The sequence below is a fragment of the Zootoca vivipara genome, chromosome 1 (assembly GCF_963506605.1).
Source record: "Zootoca vivipara chromosome 1, rZooViv1.1, whole genome shotgun sequence".
NCBI classification, from domain to species: domain Eukaryota; kingdom Metazoa; phylum Chordata; class Lepidosauria; order Squamata; family Lacertidae; genus Zootoca; species Zootoca vivipara.
In genome coordinates, this window is record NC_083276.1 from 77,112,550 (window position 1) to 77,128,689 (window position 16,140).

General features: G+C 44.8%; 1 protein-coding gene across 3 annotated transcripts in view; it reads left to right on the top strand.

Annotated features, from left to right (window-relative positions):
* HRAS (HRas proto-oncogene, GTPase) overlaps window positions 1-14,222 on the top strand; it is a 43,248-nt gene extending 29,026 nt beyond the window's left edge. For all 3 annotated transcript variants that reach the window (XM_035122422.2, XM_035122414.2, XM_035122440.2), the window contains 4 exons: window positions 5,272-5,450; window positions 7,852-8,011; window positions 9,468-9,592; window positions 13,955-14,222. In XM_035122422.2, coding sequence (XP_034978313.1) covers window positions 5,272-5,450; window positions 7,852-8,011; window positions 9,468-9,587 — 459 coding nt within the window. In that variant the 3' untranslated portion in view covers window positions 9,588-9,592; window positions 13,955-14,222. The remainder of the gene's footprint in view (window positions 1-5,271; window positions 5,451-7,851; window positions 8,012-9,467; window positions 9,593-13,954) is intronic.
* Window positions 14,223-16,140: the final 1,918 nt, after the last annotated feature.

Below are 16,140 nucleotides of genomic sequence, written 5' to 3' on the forward strand. Positions count from 1 at the left end.
GGGTGCAATAAAATGGGAACAAAGAGACCTGGGAGTTGGAGTTCTTACAAAGAAATTCTGCTGATGCAAAATTAAGTGAGAATTGGTGACTTGTGTGAGGCTTCTTGCATTCATTCACATTTGCTAAGGTCATTCCACCAGCATTTAAGGATTCCAAAGGTGCTTAACTTTCAAAGCTAAGCAGATGAGAACAAATAGAGTACGGTAAATAAGCCCAGACAACTTCCTTCCCATATACGCAATTAGATTTATTTTGTCTATAAAGTTTTTCGGTTTTTCATTCAGCCTCTTCATTTCCCCCACCTTAAATATGGTCCTCAAAACCTGAGACCTCATCAGCATTTTTAAAGTTCTAATTGTTCATGTAATGAGGTGTTGATATTAGTAGTGTAAAGCAGCACATCTCCCACATTTTTAGAATTTGTACTCATAGAAGTGATTTATAAAGACCGTCTCAGAGATGATCTCATTAGCAGACTTTCCATTCTTTACAACCTTTGGCCCTTTTGTTGTTGGGGTGGGGGGTGTATTTTTTTCTTCAGATTTCAGAATTTGGAACTTTCTTCAGCTGTCAGAGCATTATTAAAGTCTGCTTTTTGACTAAGAGAAGCATTAAAATACTTTTTTTTTTTTGGCGGGGAGTTGGTTCTGCTTCCTCTGTGTCTCCCAGTTTAGCTTTCTCTTCTCTTATTTTGCTTTTATTTACTACTTGCACTTCTTCCAGTACATTGAAAACATGCTGAGTAAAGCTTCTTCATATAACCCCAACTACTGCCTAGCATCAGGCATTTTGATTAGGGGAAGGAGGGAGGGAATGGGGTGGGCACTGTGACACAGTCACTGACTATGTTGCTTTAAGTTCCGGTGTCACAGCAGCGTTGGGAAACTGGATCTAGCTGGTGGGCTGAATCCTTTATCTCCCCTGGGCGCCAAGTTTAACATCAGGTGACATGATTCTGCCTGTGTGGGCAGTAACATCTTAAGGGTATCCAGCGCTGTGGTTCAAGAATCCTCTAGCGCCCCCCCCACAGCGGCAGTAGCACGCGGCTGAGGGGCGGAGACAAAGGATGGCGGAGCCTGGACAGCGCGCACCACCTTGCAGGGGCCTGGCCTGGGCGCAGAGCCCACCTCCCGCAGAGGGGGCTGCTCGGCCTCCCGTCCTGGACCGGCCCCTCCTTGGCACCTCACTCCAGTGGCCGCTCCAGGACGCGGCGGTGGTGCGCGGCCATTGAGCTTCCTCCATGAAGCAGAATCAGCGAGACTCCTGACTAGAGTGGCAGTAGGCGTGTGGTGCCACTGTAGGCAGGAGTCTCGCTGATTCTGCTTCATGGAGGAAGCTCAATGGCCGCGCGCTACTGCCGCTGTGGGGGGTGGGGTGCCGGCAGCAGCTGCTACCAGAAACCAGCCGTTCAGCGCCCATTCCGCGCCCCTGGTGGCCAGGTGCCCTGGTGCCTTGCTCCACCCAGCCCGGGCCTAGAGACGGCCCTGTGTGTGGGTCAGCAGCTGATTGTCTGGGTTTGCAAAGCACCTCCCTTGGAGCTGTGCAGGCCCCAACTGTCAGTTGATTGGCAATGCCTGCAAGCCTTCCTTTGGCCCAGTTGTATCTTTACTTCTCCCACCCAAGTGTAGGGCTGGTGGTTGTGGTTTGACCAAAGCAGCCTCATGGCTCAAATTGGGGAGGCCTGGTGGTCTCAGAATATAACATCTGTGTAAGGCAGGTGGGTGTGACTTGGCCAAAACTACCTTGTGGGCCTGATTACTTCTGCAGATTGGGGCTTCCCTCAGGGATCTCATCTTCCTTATGAGCTCCTTGACTGGCGTGAGCTGATGTTCCCTTTTGGTATGTTTTTAAAACATCTGTGCTCTTGCTGTGCTTCCAAACAGTCTAATCCGTCGCAGGATTCCAAGGCAGGATTCTCCTACCATGTTGAATCCCAGTTAGTCTTTTAACTGCAAAAATGGTGGTAATCCAAATGGTTCTGGCTAATAATGACAAAATTGACAAACTGGATAGGTGTGCATGTTTACTCAAAAATAAGTCCCTTTTTGTGAATTGATACATACTCCCAGGTAACTGCATAGGATTGCAGCCTTACTCAGTTATTTTTGGAATAATAAAAGTGCAGTGCTAAGGATCTGTATATGCATTGGTTCTCTGTTTTCCTTGTGAGAAGTTGATGTAAATGCAAACATGCAATTATTATGCAATTACATTATGATGTGAATTATGCAATTATATTATGATGTAAATGCAAACATATTCTAGGGAAACAATTAACAGAATAAGGCTATCATGTAATTAGTGATCTAGCAATATGGGATGTGTCTGTAAATGATTGTCTTGTGCATTGTAGAATTGAATATTTCAGGTGCAGCTGCAGAATCCTGAGAACCTTTACTTAATAAAAAAAACCCACGTTTCTAGCCTTTTGGTTGTGAAGAATGCTTTGAAAACATGCTCATTTAGTCTGCTTACAGATTAAGGGCTGGTTGTGCAATGACTGGGAGCTAAAAGTGTAAACTGTTTTATGTGGTGTGTGTAATCTGTGCTAGAAAAAGTTTCACATGATCACATCATTAGGTACTGAACCATGTGCAGGTGGGAACTTTCCCTTAGAAGCCAGAATGGGTCTGTGAAGGTTTTTATACTGTAATCTAATTTGATATCCCTTATTTTGATTGTGGGGATTGGGGTATTCTTTTGGAGAGTAGATGTACACACCCTCGGACTGAGCCACACTGAAGCAAGCTGCATCTGTATACAAAGATGGGAACACAGTGCTGGAGCAACCAGAGAGACCATTTCCATTATGCTTCTGAAAAGCCACTGGGGAGGGCAGCTGATACATTATTGATGGGGTTATATAAATGCCTCTCTCCCGCCCCCCCTCTCATGAAAGAGTGAGATGCCAGTCACCTTGAAAGCAGCTGGCATCAAGCCAAGCAATCACTCAATGTTCTTGGGCTTTTCAGTTATTGTTCTGTCTCCCAGGTGCCCCTTGGAGAGTTAGTTACTAGGATGGTCACAGTGAAGCATATCTTAAGACTTGCATTGGTAGTAGTCTGGCCAGTTTCTGAATATTTTAAAGAGTGGACTGTGGGATTCAGCAGCTGATTATCCATCAGTAATCAGTAACCATCTAGTGAATTAATACGTCTGCTTCTGGTTTCCAAATGAATTTGGAGGCCCCTTCTTAATGTTCGGCTCATTTCGGAGGTCAAGCCGATCACTTCCTTGCCCCTTGGTTTTCCTCTAGGAGCAAGGGGCAGCTAGGCACAGTGTACATCATTCAGATAGTTCTAGGGTAGCGAGGCATGCGGTGGAAGTGTGCATGTGCCTTATCCCTGGTGTTGCTGTATCCTGCTGCTGCCTTCTTCCCCCAGCTCTAGCAAGCACAGTTTCACTTTTCAGGTTGCTAGGCAGAAAGTTGAGATCCAGAACCTCCAAGGTAGTGTACTAAAGGAGGAAAAGGAGATCGCATGGAAGCTGAATGAATTTATTTGCCTCTGACTTCACTGTGGAAGATAACTGTGCGTGAACTCACTTTTTCAGGGAGTCCATAGCCCTTCAGAAGTGGTCATCACAGAAGTTCCCAGCAAATTACTATATCCCATTTAGAAGTCCTTCTCAGAGCAGCTAATGCCATGAATGAGTTGGGATTGTTAAAACTGTTGGGGATTTTAGGGACAATTCTCTCAGAATTTGAGAGAAAATGGGTTCTTGGCATTTGGAAATGGAAGGAAGCCTTTCCAGTCAGTGTATTTTATAGCCATGCATAATGAGATGCTAGAATAGACCTATTGGGTGATCTCATAGGTGTGACTTAGTCATGATGTGCTGTATTGTGGATATAGGCACACAGAAAATGCTTATGCTGCACATGAACTCCATTCAGTGCTTGTCCATGGTATATTTACTCACTGGCTTGTATGTGGTGTGACCACAGGAGATGATTGTGACTCTCCCTTGAGCAAAGCTGCTTTTAGAAGGATTAGTATACACTAAATAAAGCTAAGAAAATAGGTGTGTTAAGGCTGGGCAGCTCTGGTGTCAAAGGCATACCTTGTCTGTCAGGAGGCAGCCCTGTCAGTTCCAAGAACAGGGCCTTGGCTGTATTAGTTGCTACTCTGGCACCAGAGGTGTCACCTCTTCAAATGTTCCTCTTTCCATTTTAAGAGACTGGCTTAAACCAGCAGGGTAACTGATTCGAAATCCACTCAGACTGAGAAGGCTTCCTGACCCGTTAACACCCTCCTGCTCTTTAAATTCAGGTGTAAGAATTGCTTTCTGCTAGATAAAAAAGTCCATACCCCCCTCCTGCCACCAGGAAGTTTAAAGCCAGGCCCACCAACAACCTCAGGCCTGTGAGATGGGTCCTTTGGAGGAAAAGAACATAGTGGCTATAGCATTATGTTCAAGAACAGCCCTCCCTTTCTGCTAATTTCCCATTGCTTACTGTGTGATTCTCTTTATTATTGAAGGTACGGATGCTGGCAGGCTAACAGAATATGCCCTCCATTCCCTGGGACATTTGAGCATCCTCTTCCACAGCAATTCATGAATTGAATTTTAAGTGGAAACAGAGCTCCTTCCCCAAAACAGGATGGCCAGTGCTGCACAGAAGTGTCCATATGCAGAAGGGCTTAAAGTGGTCATTAGGCAGATGCAGCATGGACTTGACAATGAATGGATTTGGTGGCACAGGAGTGAGCATCAGGTTCAGGAAGGGAGAGACTGAGGACTTGGGAGAGGCTTTGATAAGAAATGAGTCTTGTGAAGGAACCTGGAGGAGGAGGTGGCAGTGGCAAGATAAAGAGAGAGCTAAACTGACCTAAATTCACCCTGCTTTAAAATTCCTACTCACTGGATTTGGGTGAGTCCAGCCGCTGAGCAACATCTTAGTTGTGTTTTTCAGATGAGGGCTTTCTAATCTAATTGGCTGCATCAGTAGCTAGGGAAAGTAAGCTAGCGGGGGGGACCCCAGCAGAGATGATGTCTCAGCCCAGTGATGAAAACATCCAAGTCAAGGTAACAAGCGAGTTAAGCAGCTGGAGGGGATGGGTTGGGTTGGCAGCAGAGCAAGACCAGGGCATGCTACTCTTTTCCATTGGTTCCGTCACTAAGGAGAGGAGCAGAAGGGAAACAAAAAGGTAGGATTCAGGATTGCCATAGGCGAAGTACTGTAAATGAAACACGGATAGAGGAGATACGCTAGTGCTTGCTTGATTGCTTCTCTTCTAATGCCTCTTAATTCTCCTATGGCCCTGCAGGATTCCTACAGAAAGCAGGTCGTCATTGATGGAGAGACCTGTTTGTTAGACATCTTGGACACAGCAGGCCAAGAAGAGTACAGTGCCATGCGAGACCAGTACATGCGGACAGGAGAAGGCTTCCTTTGTGTCTTTGCTATTAACAACACCAAGTCCTTTGAAGACATTCATCAGTACAGGTCAGTAGGAAGTGAGCGGAGAAGCAGAGGGCATTGTATCATATTCCTTTTGAAAAGGAAGACCTGGAGGGGAGGGATCACGCTGACTCCACTTTCAGATTATGCTGTGCTACAATTCCACCACCCGAGCAGTGGAGGTTTTACCCAATGATCAAGTTCAGCAGCTGGCTAATAGCAGTTGTTATTATCCCAAAGAGACTGCTGATGGGCCAGGGTGAGAGCTCAGTAATGTAGCATTTAAATGTTTCTGGGGGGTTAAAAGGAGAAGCAGCTTCTCTGCTAGTTAATGGAGCAGTAGTTTTAGTGAAAGGGATCTTGTGGTGTCTTTCCTCGAGATCCATGCTTTTTCTTTCCAGCCTGCTAAATATATATATTTTGCTCAGATGATGTAGATTTTGCACTAGAAAACCTGGTTCCCACATGAACTGTGCAAATTAAGCACATTAGTTTGCACAATTTATTCTGCTTCCCACCTTCTTACTAGACATGGGGTAGGACAAGGAATTCCTGAGCAATGAAGTCCTACCTCCCAGCCTCCGTTAAAAAGGTAACCTGCTCTTTCTCTAGGTTTCAAGATTTCAGATGGCATTGCCTACATATATTTAAGCATTGTTATTTTTTTATGCAACTATAAGGGCCTCTCTTATGCCTTGTATTTGAAACGGCTCAGAGGATCTCCTTTTCTTGATCTGGAAAGACTCTGCTATGGCAACGTTTGAGAGCTGTGCCTGCAGAGTTGCAAACAGGGTCCCACTGTACTGAGCAGGAAGAACATTGCTCAGGGTGTGAGCACAGACTCTTTGTCAACAACAGACTACACCCAGGCTCAGGACCATACATCTCCCCAAGCCACCGGGCTGCTGTCCAGGTGCAGGATGTTTCCATGTGTCCCTAGGGAAAGAGCCAGGCCTCTGTTACTCAAACAGATGACTGCTCAACTCCCTACTTCAAAAGATGTAAACACTGAGGGACATTGACTCAAGAGATGCAGAACAGCTTTTCCAGATCAATCTATCCTCAGAGATTCCCGATGCTACAAATCTTTCCTTCAAGAAATGCTTCGTGCACACGCACATAAGCACTAACTTCTTGCTCAATTCTCAGTGCTGAACATCAGAAAAACAGGGATACCTTGAGTCATTTCTGACCATAAGAAAAATATAGAGAAATATTCAGTGAAATATTCACTTCTGTTTGTTCTTGGACAAATATTTTATACACATCATTGTGCATATTCCCCGCTCCCCCAGTAGGTTAACACAGCTACTCCTCTGTTTGTAAATTATTCTCATTATAATTATTGGCTGTTTGTGTCTGCTTAAAGCTCAGAACCCCAAGTATCAGGATGTTTGGCAGTGGTTCTGCACTTCGGTTGATACCAGGAGACCTCTAGTATAGCTCCCTTGCTGTTGTGTCCTTGCCCCTGTTTCATTTGCCTCCTGTCCCTCCATTTTGTTCCAAGCCACACTGTGATAGGCCCGTTCCTTTCTTCTTCTTCTTTTGCATCAAGGCCATGGGTTTTAATTTGTTGGCAGATGTGTGTGGATTGGTAATATTCCTGCCATTCTTTGAGGGGTGGGGAGGGATTAGACTTGAGCTGCCTTCTGGTATTTTTCAAATCTGCGGTTCTGCGAGTTCTCGCCTTCTACCACTTCAGTGTTTGCTCAAACGCCACCAAGTTCTGCATAAACAAATATTGTGCTAAATTAAATTATGCAAGACATATTTCCCTTGGGACACAAGGCTCTTCCAGTAGTAGCAAGATGCCTTAATGCTGAACAAACACTGCTGAAGTGTCATCGCTACTGTGGAAGAGATGTTGTAGTAAATGGCCAGTGTGAACCTTGGCCTTGATAAACTTCCTTCTGTGTAGAGAATTTGAGTTTATTTAGCCTATAACTTTTCAAAGGGGGCAGAACACAGATTGCAACCTATATATCTACACTGTACTGTTTTTGGTGCTTGCTAAAAACTTGTTTATTTAGGCAAGGCTAGAGTGCACAACCCCAGAGTCATCTGCCACTGGACCTAACGGTCACGGGTACCTTTACCTTTTTTACCCAGATATGTAAAGTTGAGGTGTGTTTTAAGAGGCTTTTAAAAGTATACTTTAAACTCCCGGCTTTATTTACATTTTGAAATGTTTTGATCCATTTCTTTTTAACTTTTGGCTTTTATCAACAATTTTCAGGCATATTTTATTTAAACCGCTTAGATATTTTTTTATGATGAAGCGGCATACAAATTCTGTTAAATAAAATAAAAGCAATATATACCCTGCTTGCAAAATTGGGAGGCAGAGAATGTCCGCTTTGCTTCATTGTCTCTGATCAGGATCTTAAAAATGCAGAAAATGGTGGCTTTTCCTGCATTTGCCCAACTTCTGGTTTCTCCTCTGCAGGGAGCAGATCAAGAGGGTGAAGGACTCTGATGATGTCCCAATGGTATTGGTGGGGAATAAGTGTGACCTTCCAGCCCGGACTGTGGAAACCCGGCAAGCCCAGGAGCTGGCTCGGAGCTATGGGATTCCCTACATAGAGACATCGGCCAAGACTAGACAGGTACGTAGCGGGCAGATGTGCAATTACTCTCCACCTTTGGAACTAAGAGAAGAATCCAGCCTGGACTCCCAAGAAATCATCTTTTAGTGTGTTCTTCTAGCCCTCTCGTATGAAAACCGAGCTATAACTTCACCAGAGGATTTCTAAAGCTTTGGGCGTGTGAACCAGATGGGGATTCTGCTATCCCCATATCACATCTCAGCAAGTTGTAGATTTGGTGTGTCAAATTATTGAGACTGAATGAGTGTTTGGCCCCAATTTTCAGGAAGAGCACAACTTTCAAAGTGTAGCCTTCCAAGTTTAGAAGCCTGCTTTGAGTCTTTTTCTGCCCTTTCTCTGGCTGGGAGAAACTCTCCAGCTGTTCTAGTAATGGCAGAAAGCCCTGTCTCCCCACTCTTCTCTTCCACTCCCTTCCTGGTAGCCTGCTTACCTCCATGTGTTGTACAGAAGGATGGATGTTGGGCTTTCCTTTTCCTTTGTATAAGACTGCTGCATGATTGACAGTAGTGAGGCTGGCATGTAGCCCCACTGAGCAAACGCCACACATGTGCTGTCGGTCTCCCAGTGCTCCAGATGCTAATTACGCAGCAGGTTGTGTGGCCTCTGCTGATGGCCCCTGAGCGCTGGGGAACATAAGTGTGAATTACAGAGGCTGGGATTGAGAATGATTTTTCCATTAAGGCGATGCTCGGATAAAGCTGGCAAGTAGCCTGGCTCAGCTACTGGCTGCAGTCTTCTAAGTGACAGCGAAGACAAGGATTCAGCCAGAGGCAGTGGTTCTCTAGGGACTCTCACTGTGCTGTTCTGTACAAGCCATTTCCTGTGCCCAAGTTTAGGCACCTGTGTGTTCTCTCAGTTAATGGTCTCGCCATGGAGGCATGAGGTCAGATAAAGTGGGCAGTGCAGAATACAAAGAAAGTGCTGCTGTGCTCATGGGAATAACCAGTGCTATTTTCCAGAAAAAGAGGTGACAGAACTCACCTCTTGTTCTCTTAAAATGGCAATGGCACCCACCTGAGAGGTGCCAGAACCAGTGGGTTCTGGCTGGGGGGTGGGGGGAAGCACAGGGAAATAGCTGTTTGCCATATCCCAGTATGGCCTATAGTTTATACCTGGCTCTCTCCATGTGATTACAGACCCACAGGCAGTACAGGTGTTTGTGTGAAGACATAGGTTGAACTGGTTTGTTACTAGTTCACAACAACAGGGTATTGTGTGTGTTCTCGATTTCTGGAATCAAACATCCATATTTCCAAGTACTCATCTATATTATAAAGAAGTAGTGTTCATTTTCTTCACTAGATTAGCAGTGTCCATGCATTCAGAACCAACCCCATTGACAGCAGAAAATGGATTCTTGGCAACTCTTTTGAATGGACCCTTGGTGTTGGTGAATATGTATGAATGTGTGTGTGAGAGGGAGGAGTTCTCAAGACACTTTGTTGCTCTTTCACAGGGAGTTGAAGATGCCTTCTATACTTTAGTGCGGGAGATCCGGCAGCACAAACTACGCAAATTGAATCCCCCAGATGAAAGTGGCCCAGGCTGCATGAATTGTAAATGTGTGATATCATGACTAAGGTAAGATGGTAGGGAAATGAACAAAGCATGTAGGGAAAATGCCCACTTCCCCAAATCATTGGCTGCAACTTAAGTGCTTGAAGAGTTCATTTTACCTCCTGAATGGGGCAAAACCAGAAGCAATGAGCATTAAAGGCACTGTGCTCAGTTCCTCAGTCTTGTTCACAGTGGGTGATTCCCTTAGTTGTTCATATTTATGAACTAGATCAGGCATCCCCAAACTCGGCCCTCCAGATGTTTTGGGACTACAGTTCCCATCATCCCTAACCACAGGTTCTGTTAGTTAGGGATGGTAGAAGTTGTAGTACCAAAACATCTGGAGGGCCAAGTTTGGGGATGCCTGAACTAGATGGTGTCCCTCAAGCATTTTGGAAGGTAGGGTGTGGCTGGTGCAGCTTGCAGGCCATGTTTTACAGTTCTAAAGCAATTAAAAGTAGTGTGCTTTGATCACAATTCTTGGGGGAGATGCTTCAGACTAGACTGGCTTGTTGTCAAAGATGAGTATGAATTGGTCCTTTACCTTTATGAATGATGTTAATTAGAACCAGAGTTTCTGCATCTATTTCATCCCCTTAAGGTCTGTCACTTATTAGAAACCAGAGGTGTGGTTTAGAACCAAATCTGGATAGTTAAATGAGCCATCTTCATAATCCCTGACCAGAATTTGTTACAAACACTATCTCTGGGTCCTACATAAGGACAAGCTAGGATTCTGTTCAAGTGAAACCTAACCCTAGCAATGCCTTTCTCCTGGCTACATATAGTAAAAGGGAGAGAGTGAGACCCAGCTTGTACATATAGCACTAAATTAAGCCTTAGCATTAATGTGCAAACTGGGTTATCGCATGTGGTAAAAATCAGATCTGGGTGGCAGTCAAAGTTTCTAAGTATCTGCAATTCATATTATAATACAATATAAATTACGTGTGGTATCCGGTGAAGAAGTTATGTTAGTGCAAAGACTTATGGATATGCAATTGAACTTCATCTCCCTCTCCTCGCCACTCTGTGTGCACTCCTCAGATCTGTTCTGTAGTATTGGGGGAAGCCTCAGAAGAGAATTATGGGATAAAGATTATATCTTTAGAAAAAGAAAAAGAGAGAACTATGGGGTGTGCAGGAAGAAGAGGTATTTGTGCTAATGGAGCTACTTCATTGGATAGTTAAAGTATTAGAACTATTTTTTCTATTGTTTGGTATTTTGTGGGAAAGCTGAGAACTAAAATAAATGCCCTTTGTGCAGAGTTACAGAAATCAATGTGAAGTGGCTTCTCAAAATTCAGGAGTTGAACCCCCTCCCCACAACAAACTTTTCAGAAGAGAGGTGGGAGGGAATACAAGCAGCAGCATTCTCTCTTATCTGTGCTTTTAAAACTACAATTATGTAGACACTTAGCTGGGAGTAAGTTCCACTGAGCAAACATGCCTCAGACTGCTGTAAATACCTAAAATCCTCTGATGTCTACATTCACTGTATGGAACTTAATGTATAATCTACCCTTCCTGTGTAGTTGAGCAGTAAGCAGAGCTCTTCCCTTCCCTATGGAAGCAGCAGCTTGTGTGTTGCTTTATAAAAAGAATGATACTTAATTCTACTCTGCCTGAAAAAATTATGACAGAAGAGTGAATGGATGTCAAGTCAGTTGGGATCTCCCAGCAGACCCCATTCTTGAGCTGTACCTAGGGCAGCTATTGTTGTTTTAAAGGGGGGTTTCCAGATGTGCAAATAATCCAGATGTCTGAGAGCATTTCCTCTGGCCGGGGTTGTGAGTTTGGTTGGGTGGGGGGCCATTTCCTGTTCTTTTGCTGCTGAAAGTGCACAGATGAATCCCAAACGCTCCTTAAACTGCCTGCCCTGAGAGAGATGCTACTGCCAACAGCTTGTGGGGAGGAGAAAGCCCTGTTCTTGCCAAATGTGTGTTCATTTCTACACCCCCATTCACTACCCTCGTTGTTTGTGGAATGTCAAGGTCTGGCCTTCCTGAACTCCTCTCTCTCTCTTACTAGAAAGCTGCGCCAGTGAGGAGTGCATAACTTGGCAATATGCTTATAGGTGTGGTCCCGACTCTTTTGTGGAGGAAATGGGAGCTGGTTTTCCCATAATTATCTGCAGTGCAAATGGGATCCAGCTTTATGTTGGACAGCATCTTTCTGAAAAAGCAAGCTGTCCCCATAAGACTTTGGAGAATTGCATAAGCAGGGGTAAAGCTACAGGAAGTGTGATGTCTAGGAGTCATAAAAGGGGAGCAGTGGAGTGACAGGGTCATGCAAAAGAATAGCTTTCCAGCTATAGAAAGCTTCTTGCAAGTTTTTATCCCTATTTATCCCACCACCACAGGTCCTATCTTTACAGAAGGTGAATTCACTTTTTTTGGTTGCCATGTTGTCTGTTTGTGTAGCATTTGTATCTTGTAATCCCCTATCTTCCAGTGTTTCATATTAGAATTGCATATTATGTTTAATGCTGGGAACAGTGTTTGGGCACTGTGGCTATATTTCCTTCCTCTTCGTCCTAATGATGGCCAGAAAAAAATATTGAGTTTGACCTGTGTCCAGCCTCATCTTATATCTGCTTTGAGAAAAGCAGTTTAACACTGAATGCTAGACCCAGAAGGATGGATATATATTATGACAGCCAGGCCTTAGCCTTCTTCATAGATAGCTCAGTTGGTAGAGCATGAGACTCTCAGGGTCATGGGTTCAAGCCAAAAGGATTTCCTGCATTGCAGGGGTTAGACTAGATGACCCCAATTTTCCCTTCCAACTCTACAGTTCTATGATTCTAAGCTGCCCCATGTGCATGCAGAGTTCAAGTCCACCTTCTGGGTTTCCAGAAGGGTGATACTTCAAGGAAACGAGAGGGCAGCCACACATGCATTCATCTCTTCATTGCCCAACACAAAGCAGAGCTGAGATCATAGTGGACTTAAAGCCTTATTCTCTCTCCTAGTATCAAAGTAGTAGTAGCTGTGAGACAGCAGAGCCATTCCCAGTGTCGTAACTGTGAAGAGAGCAGCAGACAGTAGATGTCCATCCTTTGGATAGTTATTTACAAGGCTGGTGTTATGCACCAAAAAAAGGTGATTGGGCTGTTACTGCTAAAGCACGTGATGGAAAGCATCACAGATTGGGCCATGCATTCTCTCCAGATTTGCCTATATTGGAATCCCATGGCTAGGCCAATAGCTGTATGCTCAGTGGATGGGTAAATCAAAGAACTTGGGTAATGGACTTTAAGAGTCACAGCATCATCTTGAGGACACTAGAGAGTACGGCACCCATTTTTCCTGCAAGAAATGGAACCTCAGTGAGAAGTTCAGCGTTACCAAATATTCTACAATTTCTGACCCAAACTTGCTTCCTTCATATTCCTAGTTAAATGTTGATACTATTTTTAAACTGTTTTTTATTTTATTTACTATGCTTCTTAAAACAGCACAGCTCAATGGTACCGAAAGATTAGATAGGCATGGCCAAGTGACTGGAAATTAAAGCAGTCTTGATGCTTTCTGTGGCCAGCTGGTGGTTCAAGTTGGCTAACAAAGAGTCTCCACTGTTACATCATATTTAAGCCATCCTGTCACCATCAGCAGCAGGTATTGAATGTCACACAGGCGAAGCTTTTAAGCCACTGCAGCCAATGCCATTCTTTTTCAAGGGAGACCATTCACACAGTCGCCTGCAAATCATTGAGGGGCAAGACACCATGTGTTACATACCCGAACATGGGAATTTGGCCTTAAATCTGGTTTAGGAAGAAACTGACTAATTCAGACCTCTTCCCCAGAAGAGAGCCATGGCTATTAAAATGCTGGCAAAATTTAGTGAACTTCGGGTTGTGTTTGTAGGATTCCCTGCTGCTCTCCCATCCCACTGACCCAACCCTTCTTAGCTTCTTTGTGGTTACTGTGTCATGTGCTTTCAAACCATGTCATGAAAAGTTTAAAGGAACTGGAGTCAGTAAAAGGGGGGAGGAGAGGAGAGAATTCTCAGTAGCTACCGTATTAAGTTCAACACCCTCAAATGCACTTGGCATTAAGCAGTTTGCCCTGTTGTGTAGTAGGCAGCTGTAACAAAGCACCATATTCTTATTCTAAGCATTAGAAAGGCCGCTCCATGAGTGGTAACATGCCTCAAAGTCGCTGCACCCACAGAGTCCATACCCTCAAACCTTGAGAAAAGAGTACACTGGAGAATACCGTGTCATAGAGCAAACTGTCCTTCCTCTGGATTTCTCTTATTCTGCAAAGTTATTTTCTGTATCTTCTGGCGTTGTTTAAAACTGTGTGGTATATATTGGGAAACCATGTGCGCTTAAGGAAATGGTGAACTGTTCTAATATCTGTCTTCTCTGTTCACCAGCTGACCAGACTGTGACTTGGAGGGATTTCCACTGTGTGTAGTGCAGAGACAGAGGCGACATGAAAGAAGAATCAAGTGGATTCAAGGGAAGGGGACAGACGAGATGGTGTCTGCAGGCCCCAAGAGCTCTGCACAGACTGTCTCAAAACTTCACCAGGGCCTGCAATGAACTTTTTTTTTTTAAACGCTCCTCTCCTTTTCTCCCTCCCCCTCCTGGCAACTTGTACAAAGCCACAGATGGAAGTAAATTATTGTATGATGGTCTTGACACTGGTTTCTGCATCTCTGTCCCTGTTCCCGAGGATTGACTGGCATTGCCTGTTCTTCTGGAGCAGGCAACTGGCAGTGGGGAGGGGGAGGCCCATACAGAGCAGCCAGGCAGGTCGCTGCTTCAGCCTCTTTAAGCTCACCTCCTTGGCAGGGGCCAAAGCCTAGTTGGATCTGTGGCTGTGCCCTAGCCTGCTGCTTTTCTTCAAGAAGCCTTTTATAGAAAGGGAGCAAATGTGGGTTGAGTGGCTCTACCACTGTATCTCAGAAAGAGAGTTAGCTGCGGCCTGCAGAAGATCATACCTCTTCGGAAAGCGTTGCCAAGAAATTCCACCCACTGACACTCTGCCATTCTATAGTGATAGGGAAACTCTTAACTGGTCTCAGCCATTTCTGGGGGTGAGGTGGGGGAAGACATATAAATATACCTCCTTTATAAATGGATTCTAAGCCAATTCTCAAACTGTTGTTCCCAGAGTTGGGTTTTATTTACCTTTGCCCCTGTTGGTTTACATTGGCATAAACATGGAAGACGATTCCTTCCCGTCGTTCTTGGCAATTGTTAATTCTCCCATGTGCTAGAACAACCCCAGTGAGTTTTCTCTGCGGAGAGTAGTTCTGCCTGGTGAAAGTTCCCTGCAGGCCTGGAGTGGGGTGGGTGGGGGAAGGGGGGTGTTCTTTTGCAGCATGTCACTCCCCCCCCTTCTGTGGTGTTGGGAGGACTTGTGTGTATGTGTAAATATATAAATGACTATACAGCAGCTTGTTGATTGCAACTGAAGGATGTTTGATTCTCAGTTTTAGTCTCTGTTTTTCACTGAGCCCAACTTCTGTTTCATCCATTAATTACCTGATGGAGTTTGAAGGAGAACAGCTCTTTCTTGCCCCTTTTTTTGGGGGGGGGGGCAATTGGGAGCTGTGCTGTCTTCCTTCCCCCAGAACCATTGTGTCTTATGAAGGGGTGGGGAGGGGTGCCTAATGGACAAGAAATGGCCACTTGTTGGCTTTCTTCTTTGTTGTAAGTTTGGCCATTTCCTGAGCAGTTTTTTATGCTTGTTGCCTGTGCTGGGGCTGACTGCGTTGATGTGCTTATTGCAAATCTTGTGAACTTCCTGGAGGGGCAGCTGGTCTCTGGAGGCACAGGAGTGTGTTTCCTTGTTCCTGCTCTGACCTCCTCTTTCCTTTGCAGCCGCTGTGCCTATGCCGCTGCATGCACAGCTCAAATTCCTGCTCTTCAGGTAGCAGCTCCTCTGTATTAATGTGACTGTACCAATTATACTTGCTGTTCTGTTAAAGGTTTTGCCAGTAAGATAGTCAAGCCAGGTGCTCGGCCCTAGCTGAGCTAAGGGAAACAAGTTCCTTCCAATAATTAGGTAACTGGTGTGGATTTTTAAAAGGGGGGGGGGTTCGATCCAATGTTGGAGGTGTAAAAGAGAGCCCAAATCTAGCCTTAAATGTCATTAAAAAGTGTTGTTCTCAAAGGTGTGTTTATTTTTGAAGTTGACTATTTGCATGTTGCATCTCACTGGTTTGATGCCTTTTTTCCAAAGTTTGCCGAGTATTAAGTCACCTTTTGTGCGCTGCATCTGAAGATAGGACACACTCTCACTCTTGAAAACAAATGCTCAGAAATCTGTCCTATCTTAGCAAGTGTCTATCTTAGTCCCACCTCCATGGTTGATCTTCTTGAAGCGAGGCTGTCTTTGGGAGAGGGATAGCTGTTGCTTGGTAACAAAGATGACCCAATACAGTTGCATACACTCTTGACAAATTATTATTATGCCTACCTTTGTGGATCACTTCTATTCTCTACAGCAGGGGTAGAGAACTTGTGGCCATCTACAGTTCCCATCAGCATGGCCAATAGCAAGTAGTTTAGCAACACGGAGAAAGCTAGTTTCTTCACCCCATGCTACAGG